Source organism: Sciurus vulgaris (genome assembly GCF_902686455.1).
Source record: "Sciurus vulgaris genome assembly, chromosome: 15".
Classification (NCBI taxonomy): Eukaryota; Metazoa; Chordata; class Mammalia; order Rodentia; family Sciuridae; genus Sciurus; species Sciurus vulgaris.
In genome coordinates this window covers 63,287,122-63,299,278 of record NC_136476.1, presented here as the reverse complement: position 1 = coordinate 63,299,278, position 12,157 = coordinate 63,287,122, and the positions used below count along the sequence as shown (strand labels likewise).

General features: G+C 32.9%; 1 protein-coding gene across 2 annotated transcripts in view; it reads right to left on the bottom strand.

Moving 5' to 3' along the window:
• The window catches only part of FSD1L (fibronectin type III and SPRY domain containing 1 like), a 78,648-nt gene that overhangs the window by 45,569 nt on the left and 20,922 nt on the right, over positions 1-12,157 (bottom strand). For both annotated transcript variants that reach the window (XM_079113292.1, XM_079113293.1), the window contains exon 4: positions 4,134-4,235. In XM_079113292.1, coding sequence (XP_078969418.1) covers positions 4,134-4,235 — 102 coding nt within the window. The remainder of the gene's footprint in view (positions 1-4,133; positions 4,236-12,157) is intronic.

The window sequence follows — 12,157 nt, the reverse complement described above, 5'->3', positions numbered from 1 at the left end:
TTAGTGTTGCTTAATTTAGTAAGTCATTTTTCAGTATTTGCATGTGTGTGCATGTATGCATGCATGCAGTTTTCATGATATTATTTCATATACCACACTGTAAAAAAACAGAAATGGAATAGATGAAAAACCATATAATCTAGGAAAAAGGATTGTCCCATATATTTATATGTATTATATATTCAGTTGGCAAAATTGAAAATTCTGTGAGTCCTCTTCCATAGGTTCAAATTTTATTGTATATATACTATACAAATGCAGAACTTAAGAAATTATCTTATACAATAAGAAAGCAAAGTGTCAAAATCTAAAGATACTTCTCTAAAAGTGTTCAATTTTACAAAATGTCTTAAAAATGGAAATTTTTTGTGTAGAATTTCTTCTCCTAAACCAGAAAACTAACCAAAAGATACATATTACTACATAGCTTGATTCCTGTATTTCAATTTCAAGAGTGATATGTTTTATCAATTAAGCATCTGTTTAATAAATACCAAGTGATGCCAGGATTTACCATGGCTCTGCTGCTATGGAATTTATTTGTTATCTGCATAACTCCATTTAATGAATTACAAAAAAAGTCTCAGTAAATGCTTAAACTTATTTTAGGTTATGGAATTGCATATTACTGGAAAGCTCCTAAGAAGCATTAGTCATTCATCACATCACTGTTCAACATCACAATTTAGATCCTTTGAAAACTAAACACCTTTATTACTTCCATATTTCTTAATATTATCATTTTTCTCTTTTTACAGAAAAAGAGAGGGAAAAAAGAGATAGTCTCAAAATGCTATTAAAAAAAAATACTATTTTCCTTTAGGCAAAATCATAAACCTTCTGATGACTCCATACATCAAAAATACATCAAAAGTTTTACATATTTTATACAAGTATTTATCTGTTTGCAAGAGAACAGATAAGTGCATGTGTAAAAAATCGTGATTTTTTTAAAAAATCACAATCACTTTAAAAGTATTTGTCACAAAATCACAGTACATAACTCAAAATAAATTTTGAAATCCAAGACTGCATATAAAGGTGAAAACTACTTTGAGCTATGCATAATAAACATTTAATTTGTCTATAAATTGCCTTCAAAATGAAAGCATGTACTTGAAGGTCCTTTCCTCTCCCAGCATTCCTGGCTTCGGCTTAGATGAGGAGCTTCTGCCAATAATTCTCCCTTGAAAGTGCTGTGTGAGTTCTTTCCTTGTTTGCTCCTCCCAGTGGCTACAGCATGACATTTGCTGAACAATATTCCAGTAGTGAGTTGTTTTGAATCAGAAGGGAGAAATATATTAAACCCATTTTAATGTATTCATCTGTGGTAAAATGCAAAAGGCACTGTTCCCCTTTTGCCCTACTCTGCACTTTTTATTCTACTGTGGGCACTCATGGGTAGGCAACGCCCTTCTAGTCTGCCAACTGCACTGTAATGAGGTGGCAAATGAGTTATATTATATTGACTTGGAAACTGCTCTGCTGACCCAACTCTTTTCATAGAGAGAATTCAAGGTCTACATTCAGGGTCAGATTAAGAATATTACCTTAGGAAAAGGATTCAAGCAGTGTTCTACAGGCAAGTTATTAGCAGAGAAGCCAGATTTGGTAGAGCTTTCGCTACTTGTTCATCTAGGAATAAACCTAATAATTTGTATTCCTTTTTCTGGTGATCATTCTGCATATATTTACCACCAACCAAACTTTTATTAGGTTCTTTTTAAGTAAAAATACGTTCTAAAATCCTATCCTATTTGTGCTATTTCTACTTGTTTACTTTCAGATTATATAATAGTGATAAAGTAGCTTCATATTCTGTTCTCATGTTGAGGTAAGGCAACATGATAATTTAAATATTAGCTGTAAAAGACTCTTGAAGATAATGAAGTATGAAAGGACCCATTGCCTGGCTTTTACCTATGTCATTTGTTTCTGTTCCTATGAACTATTCATATTAATCTGATTTAAGCACTTTAATATTCAATAATAGTATGCCTTAAAAGAATTTCTTTTTCTAGATATCTAACAACATGCTGTTAGTCTAGTAATTAATCTTGCAAGTCCTCTCCTTATTTTGCAGCAACTAAGTTCTCCAAGCAGGCCTGCAGACCACTGCAGATGGACAGGAAAGTGAATTTAGAGTTTCTGATACAGAATCAAACCATCTGGGTGCTAAGACAATAATTTCAAGCAGTTAAGCATTTTTTCTTGAACAGTAAACTCACATTTCTGGCTATGAAAGACTGACAATTCATTTCACCACCTCTCCATGGTTTAAGACACAAAGGAGTACTATAAAATGCTGGGAGAAGAGACCAAATTAGATAATGAAAAAACAAAGTGGCGTATTAAGAAAATATTTTTAAACCACAATGTGATTTATCAGAATCTTTCCAATTTACAATTTGTTGGAAAAAAATTTAATGAAAACAAAGCTAGAAAGAACAAAGGAGAGAAAGAAATGTGTAGCATCTGAGGAAGGGGAGAAAACTACTCTGAAAATGACAACAGAAAGAGAAACTTTGAAATAAACGTTTATCACAGTTTTTCCAAATAAGAGCCCTATTTAAACACAACTGAGTACTTGTATCCACATTTTTTAGTTTTCCTGTCTTCCTCACTCTAGGGCTGACTCCTGCTGTGAGGATTGCACTTGCCAACTTGCCAGTAACAGCTACCCTACTCCACCAGATGGGGAATCTGTTGACAAGTAGGAAGTATTAAAAAAAAAAAAAAAAAAAAAAAAAACAAACTACAAATGTAGTAGTACCGTGTTCAAATTAAAGTCATCAGACTCTGAGTCATCATTGTGAATAGGGAATATTAATACCTGTCCATGAACTCTATGACAATGTTTTTGATGACTCAAAACAGTTTTACTTTCTGCATGTTTCTTGGTTATGTTCCAGATATTTAAATTTAATTCCCTCTAGATATGGAATGTCTCATATTATTAAAGTACTTTGAAGTAAGAAAAAATTTTCTCATAATTCCTTTAAGTCCTGCCAAGTGCAAAAGTAAACTTCGTACAATTCACCTACAAATTTAAGAATTAATTAGTGTACTAGTTTATTTTGATTTATTTTGTTAGAAGAATAAATTGATTTTTAAAGTTCAGCTTTAAAATGCAAAGATTTAGTACTGGTAAAAATGTTATCTTCTCAAGGAGTTTTTTCTACCTTCAAGTTCACAGAAAAGTCATAAAATGAAAACACTGACTAGATACAAATGGACTACAAAGGTAATTTTCTAACATTAATGCAGTTCACTGCACAGTCCACAAATAGGAACATCAAACTTAAATCTAATCCTGATAACTCTATACAGTGACATTTTGCTAATTATATAGCGCTATTTCCCACTCTTTTCACATCTTGTCTTTGTTAATTCTATATCCTTGAGTTTTAACCTAATAAACTGAAAATCATATTAAAAGAACTCCATTTAAAGTATTAGAACTCAGAATCTTTTAAATATGAGACTCTTAAGTTAAAATAGAAACAAGCTACCTGTTTTACTCCTTTCATCTTTATCCAAACACACCCTTTAACAAGGACTTATATTTTCATGTTTCATTAAGACATTCATTTACTTAAGCTAAACAATGGGACATTTGTCTCCAACAAGAAGTTTCACAGGGTTGCAATGCTTATATGTATCAACCGATAATGTTTTCCTAATCGGCTCTTAGAAAACTAGTTTTGAACCATATCAATGGTAATATACATCTTCTTTTCTCAGTCAAGAAAAGTCTGTAAGAAAGTTATGGCTCCATTCAAGCACATAAGTACCTTTAGATAATTACCAATAAGAGATATAACTAAAAGGAAAGTAACCTGACTCATTTGAATTGAGTATTAAAGAAAAATTAAACTAAAATAATTAACGTTTTCATGATTCCAAAGATACGTATTTTTCAGTGGCTGCTTTGAAACAAATGAGCAGCTTGCATTTTATATATCCAGAAATTTCAAGCTTGTTCAGTATTAGAAATGACAAAACAACAAAAACATTGGAAAAAAAAAGGAAAAAAATAAATTAAAAAAGAAATGAATAAACAAATCCAAAACTAAAGGGGTTGATTCCTTTATAAAATACATTAATTTTTTTCATTAGGGTTTTTTTTGTACCTTTGAAAAATCTTCAGGTTCCTTTATATCTAAGGACCTTGTCGCAAATTCTAGCAATTCTTCAGAATTCTCCAGGGCATTATTACATTGACTAAGCTGATTCTAGGGGGGAAAAAAACCTACATCATTAATATGAAGTTTCTTATTGTCATCATAAATTTAAAATATACATTGTTATAATGAATTTACAAGTTATTTTAATAGCAGTAATTGAAAAACTATGTCAGAGAGCTACTAAGGCAAGGTAATCATGATCAGTCATATAGTCAACAAATTTATATTATCTTAATACTTTGTATTTCTTTCCATAATTTATCTAAATTTAACTTTGTATGTATAAAGATATAATTTAAAACAAAGAATTATAAATAAGTGGGGCTAAATTTACTTGAAGATTCTTCTCAATCTAGGTTGTCAGATAGCTATCTACAATTTAAATTCAAATAACAATCTTCAGACAACATCCTCTTAATGAAGACTACATTTCTTGATGATATTTAACTATTTTAGCTAAAGTTTGTGAAATGAGGTACAGGTACATTCAAGTTGAGTTTCACTTATCACATTACTAAAATAATGTATAGTATTAAAAATCTTAATTTATAATTTCCAAGACTGGACAGACAGGAATTACAATTTAAGTACCTTGAGTTCAATATGAATAAATAAAAACAAAAGAGGGGAACTGTTATAGTGATATGCTCAGTCTTCATGATCACATATTAATTCAACCTAATATAGTCTCATTTTGTTTTCTCTCTTTCACTCTCTCTTCTTCCCTTCTCAATTGTAGGTCATGTGAAGACTGGTAGTGACACCATCATACAAAGAAATAAACCCACTTCTAGGCTTTGAAATGCATATAAAATTCTTCAGAATATTTAACAAATATCTATTCCATATTTTTCTTTTCCCTTAAGATTGCATTAAAAGTAATACTACCAAAAGTAATATCCAGATTCAGAGCAATCCCCTCAAAATATTAATGACATTGTTCACAGAATTAGAAAAAAATCCCACGATTATGCTAAATTCATTTGAAAGAATAAGAGACCCCGAGTAGTCAAAGCAATAATGAGCAGGAAAAGTGATGCAGGAGGCATCACAGTACCTGATCTGAAACACTACAAAGCTATAGTAACTGAACCAGCATGATACTGGCATTAAAACAAACATGAAGACCAATGGAACAGAGTAGAAGACACAGGGACAAAGCCATATACTTAGAGCCATCTGATACTTGACAAAGGTGCCCAAAAAATATTTTGGACAAAAGGCAGCCTTTTAACAAATGGTTCTGGGAAAACTGGATAGCTATGTGCAGAAAAATGAAACTAGACCCCTATCTCTTACCCAGTACAAAAGTCAAACTGAAATGGATCAAAGACATAGGAATTAGACCAGATAGACCAGAAACGTTACAACTGTTAGAAGAAAACATGGGTTAACACTCCATCATAAAGATGCAGGCACCACTTTCTCAACAAGACCCCTAAAGCTCAAGAAAAAAAAAAAAAAAAAAAGAATTAGTAAATGGGATGCCATCAAATTTAAAAGCTTTTTGCACAGCAAAGGAAATGATTAAAAGCATGAAGAGAGAGGCTACAGGATGGAAGAAAATATTGGCCAGCTACTCCTCAGATAGAGAATTAATATAATTAATATACAGAATATACAAAGAACTCAAAAAACACCAAAAACACAAATAACCCAATCAGTAAATAGGTGAAAGAACTAAACAGAAACTTCTCAAAAGAAGAAACATAAAAGGCCAAATATATGAAAAAATTTTTCAATATTTCTAGAAACCAGGGAAATGCAAATCAAAACTACACTAAGACTTCATCTTACTCTAGTCAGAATGGCAGTGATCAAGAATACAAACAATAACAAATCCTGCCAAGAATATGGGGGAAAAGGTACACTTGTACATTTGAGGTGGGACTGCATACTAGTACAACCACTCTGGAAAGTAGTACGGAGATTTCTCAAAAAACTAGAATGAACCACCATATGACCCAGCTATCCCACTCGGTATTTTCCCAGAAGTCCTACAATCAGCATTCCACAGAGATATTGCCACCTCAATAGCAGCACAATTCACAATAGCTAAATTATGGAATCAACCCAGATGCCCATTAAGAAATAAACAGGTTAAGAAACTATGGTATAGTATACAATGTTGTTCTACACCTCATCATAAAGAAGAATGCAATTATGGCATTTGCTGGTAAATGGATGAAAATGGAAAACATCAAGCTAAATGAAATAAGCCAGACTCAGAAACTCAAAGGTCAAATGTTTTCCCTCATATGTGGAAGCAAGAATAAAATAAAGGAGAGGAGGAGGGATGAATAGGATATCATAAAGATAGAGGTAATAAGATCAAAAGTGTGACTGACAGGCAGAGTGGAGGGAGGGAAAGGGGAGGCAATGTGGAATGAATTCTTTTATTTATTCTTTTTAGTTTTACATGACAGTAGAGTGTATTTTGGCAAATATACATATACAGAGTGTTAGTTATTCTATTTAGGATCCCATTCTTATGGTTGTACATGATGTGGAGTTACCCCGGTCACATATACAAATACAAGGCTAGGAAAGTTATGACCAATTAATTGTTTTTTCTATTCCCCTCCTCCTCCCTTTCCCTTCATTTCCCTTTGTCTAATCCAATGGATTTCTATTATTCCCCAACCTCCCTTGTTTGGGTTAGCATCCACAAATCAGAGAGAACATTTGGCCTTTCATTTTTTGGAATTGGCTCATTTCATTTAGCATGATATTCTCCAGTTCCATCTACTTTCCTGCAAATGCCATAATAATTTCATTCTTTTTTATGGCTAAGTAATATTCCATTTCTTTATCCATGCATCCACTAAAGGACACCTAGTCTGTTTCCATAGTTTGGCTATAGCGAGTTGAGCTGCTATAAACATGGATGTGGCTGCATCACTGTACTATGCTGTTTTTAAGTCCTTTGGGTAGTGAGATAACAGGGTCAAATGGTGGTTACATTCTAAGTTTTCTTAGGAATCTCCATACTGCTTTCCATAGTGACTGTACCAATGTGTAGTGCCACCAACAATGTATAAGAAACCATTCTACCCACGTCCTTGCCAACACTTATGGTTACTTGTACTCTTTGTAATTGCCATTCTGACTGGAGTGAGATGGAATCTCAAGTGTAGTTTTAATTTGCATTTCTCTACTTGCGAGAGATGTTGAACATTTTTTCTTTTTTTTTTTTTTTACCATTCGTATTTCTTCTTCTGTGAAGTGTTCGTTCAGTTCCTTTACCCACTTATTGATTGTGTTATTTATGGAAAAGGGGAGATAAGGCAGAATGAATTCTTAAAAAATCATAATATGTGCATATATAAGTATACCACAGGGAATTTCACCTTTCTATGTAAGTAAAAAGAACCAATCAGATATGAACTAATAGAAGAGCAAATGAAGTCTAGCAGAGTAGAGGAAGGAGAACGGGGCGGGGGTGGGGGGATAAAATTCAAAGAGCACTCATTTACCAGTTATTCAGAGGAATTAGGAGTAACTTTGTGAACCTAAAGGAAAAACAGAGATTCTCTTTAATCTCCAACTAAAGAAAGAAATGGCAATAGTAGCCAAGTGTAAGTCCCCTCTATAGTTGGTTTTTAAACTATCCCAAGAGAATTTTATGGTAGAATTTCCATTAGACTGATATTACCTTTCACTCATAACAAAAAAAAAGCTCACAAATGTGCAGTTATGTTCAGTTTGTGTTACAATAACTCAACTTTATTTTACAAATACCTGTGATATCCTAATATTTGTTGATCTCCCTTAGATATCTGTTCCTATAAAAAATTGTGAAATTTTTGTGGTATTGAGGAGAGACAAATATTAAAATTACACAGGAAAATAATGTATAAGGTAAAGAAGAAAAAAATCAATGTATTCACTAGAAAAAGTAGTTGAAATGGTGATACAATAGAAGAAGACATATTAATATCTTTGCTAGAACCATTTCAAATAGAATATAAGCTCCATTTCTTCCATGTTCTGCAACATTTTAAATTCCTCATTGATAATCAAGAGCTAATGATGGCTGGGCACTGTGGCACATGCCTGTAATTCCAGATACCTGGGAAGCTGAAGGCAAGAGGATCACAAGTTCCAAGTCAGCCTGGACAACTTACTGAGACACTTTCTCAAATTAAAATTTTAAAAATGTCTGGGGGTGTAACTCAGAGGTAGAGAACCCTTGGGTTCAAGCACAGTACCAGAAAAAAAAAAAGCTAATGACAAATTTTATAGGATAGTTGATCAAAAATCAGAGCAAAGTCATCCAATTTAAAGAGTCCAAATACAGTTTTAGTGGAAGACTTCCATTAAAAAATGGAAATTGCAAAAAACATTATGCTTACACTACAGTAATTAAGATTCACAAAACTCAAAGTGCATTCAGTACACCTGACACTGTAGGACAATAACAGTTTAGATAAATTTGCAAGATCCAATTATTTACTCCTTGGAATTTAGTCAACAACTAAAAATATAAATTCAATAGCTTATAAGACCAATAAACATGGCCTGTTCTAAAAGTACTGTAGATTTTACAGGCATATACATATATCTAGTTCTGTAAAAGATCATCAGATTGAATCTATTCCATTTATTGATTCCTGCTTTTATTTCTTGTACTTTGGAAGTCATGTTAAGGAAGTCTGGTCTAAGCTGACATGATGAAGATTTGGACCTACTTTTTCTTCTATTTGGTGCAGGGTCTCTAATCTAATTCCTAGGTCCTTTTGAGTTGAGTTTTGTGCAGGGTGAGATACGGATTTAGTTTCATTTTGCTGCATATGGATTTCCAGTTTTCCCAGCACTATTTGTTGAAGAGGCTATCTTTTCTCCATTGTATGTTTGTCTACAGAGTGGGAGAAAATCTTTGCCACATGCACTTCAGATAGAGCACTAATCTCCAGAATTTATAAAGAACTCAAAAAACTTTACACCAAGAATATAAATAACCCAATCAATAAATGGGCTAAGAAAATGAGCAGACACTTCACAGAACAAGATCTACAAGCAATCAACAGATATATGAAAAATGTTCAACATATCTAGTAATAAGAGAAATGCAAATCAAAACTACACTAAGATTTCATCTTACCTTAATTAGAATGTCTATTATGAAGAATACAAGCAACAATAGGTGTTGGCAAGGGTGTGGGGAAAAAGGTACACCCATACATTGCTGATGGGATTGCAAAATGGTACAGCCACTCGGGAAAGCAGTGTGGAGATTCCTTAGAAAACCTGGAATGGAACCACCATTTGACCCAGCTATCCCTCTCCTCGGTTTATGCCCTAAGGACTTAAAATCAGCATACTACAGTGATGCAGCCACATCAATGTTTATAGCAGCTCAATTCACAATAACTAGATTGTGGAACTAACCTAGATGCCCTTCAATAGATGAATGGATAAAGAAACTGTGATACATATACACAATGGAATATTATTCAGCCATAAAGAATAAAATTATGGCATTTGCAGGTAGGTGGACAGAGTTAGAGAATATCATGCTAAGTGAAATAAGCCAAGCCCAAAAAACCAAAGGCCAAATGATTTCTCTGATAAGTGGATGATGATACATAATAGGTGGGGGAGAATGAAGGATGGATGGATTGAGGGTTGGGGAGGGGTGTGGGGAAGGAATGATAATAGAATGAAACAAACATCATTACCCTATGTTCATGTATGATTACACAAACGGTGTGACTCTACTTCTTGTACAACCAGAGAATGAAAGCTGTACCCCATTTGTGTACAAGAAATCAAAATTTTTAAAAAGATTATCAGAAATAAGTTATAAAAAAAAAGAAAGCAATCAAATAAATAGAAGTTCTGACATGAAAGAAATATTACATTTAAACCAAAAATCCATAAAGGGTACAGATTATCTAATTACGAAAATCTCAAACATCTTGAATTAAGAAAGAAAAACAGACCTAAAAATCAAAACCCACATGTTAAATCAATAAATGGGCTAAGGACTTTGACTTTGCTTCAAGTTAGTTAGGCTCTGACTACTCCTGATTTTTTATTATATCAAGAAATGAACTACCTCCCATCTTTTCCCTTTACTAAGTTAAACATTCTTCTCTCAACATTCTTCAAAACAACCAACTTCTAAGCCACTGCTTCTTAATTCCCTGCCTGACCCCTCCTGTACTGTGTAAAGCCATATAGTGTACATTAGCAATATTCTTAAATCAGGTATTTATCTTATAGGTAATTTTGCTTACCCTTATAAATTCTAATCTCTTTGATAAAAAGATTTGATATTCCTTTCTTTTGCCTTCTTCCACATTACTTTCCATTAAGAGTGTGAACTCCATGAAGGCAGGAGCTGTTCTGCTTACTACCAGAAATCCAGAAGAGCAGTTTTCTACTGAATTACTCAAATTTAACTGAAAGAATGCATGAAAGCTAGATAATGAAAATCAAATATCATCATTGACTTACTCTATAAATCTGCTAATGAGGGACATTCTAAACTAGGTTTTTAAATATGAATTTTGAACATTAAAATATAGACATTTTCAAGGTTGTTTAATTACTATAATGCTAAAATTGTCTTTAGAGCAAGCACAGGAATACATGAAGTTGATGACCAAATTTTTGAAAATCCAACAGAGTAGGATAGAATAACAGGATGAAAGCAATTATTTTAAGAGCTGTGTTATCCAATATATTTTAATTCTGAGTAAAGGGAGATCAGAGAAAGGACCTAAAAGGAGCTAGTCAGTCAACTGCTAATAATTAAAAGTTAGCAATATTGTAAGATACATGGAGAACAGGTAGAAAGTGTTTTTCTAAACCTAAATGGCAAAGTTTCTGTTTCAAGATGGATGTTGACAATTGTTTAATTTTACCTAGCAAATTTCGAGTTTTTAAAAATGTGTCTAATGGATGCTTCCAGGTCCTCTACGAACAATGCCAGAAAACATACTGTGCATATACATTTAAGAAGATGATCCCCAAACACATCAAACAGGTATTTGGAGTTTAGAGTTAAGTCAAAAGAACATATTATCAATAACACTGTAAAATCACTCACCCCAGGATAGTTAATAGGGATAAGTAAAAATGCAAATATATACTCAATACATGAGATTTCTGAACCTAAGTGGAAGAGTAAAAGGCATGACTCATGGCCACTTTGGTGGCTGATTTAACATGTGGTATGGGATACAGAAATGTTGGCTGGTGGTAAATGAAGACAATTAGAGCTGCTCTACAGAGAAAAAGTATGAGAAGGGAGCGGGAAAGTTGGAGATTAAGTAATGGGATGCTTAAAGTCCATTTCAAACTGGTGCTGCGAGGAAGGATCTGGATTCAAGAGAAGAATGAAACACACACAGGATGAGTTGTAACTTAGATTTTCAGGGGAAGCTAAGTTTTCCTACCTTCTCCAGTGTTGTTTTTTTGATGAATGAACTACTTATTCACTGAAATTTATGGAAAGTTAATGATTAATTATCTTAGAATGATTTAAGAAATATAACCCCCCACTTCCAAATATAAACAAAAACCTCAACCTGGAAAGTATGAACATTCCTTTGATCCTTGGAAACTATGTGGGTGTATGGTGAGTGTTTAAGAAAGAAAGGGAATATTTGTATTGTTCCATACCTTTTAGATTTTCAAAAATATCTATAGCCAAAATCAACAAGCAAAAATTAACTAAATTTTTATATACCAATAATGAATAATTCAAGGAAGAAATTAAGAAAACAATCCCACTTATAAGAGCAGGAAATAAAATACTTTGGTGTAAATTTAACAAGAAGGCAAAAGACCTCGACAATGAAAAGTACAAAGTGCTGCTGAAAGAAATTAAAGACAATACAAATGAATTGTATTGTGAACACATCCTGTGTTCACAGACTGGAAGACTTAATATTGTTAACATCCATAATTCCCAAAGCAATCTACTAATTTAATGCAATTCCAATCAAAATCTCAATGAC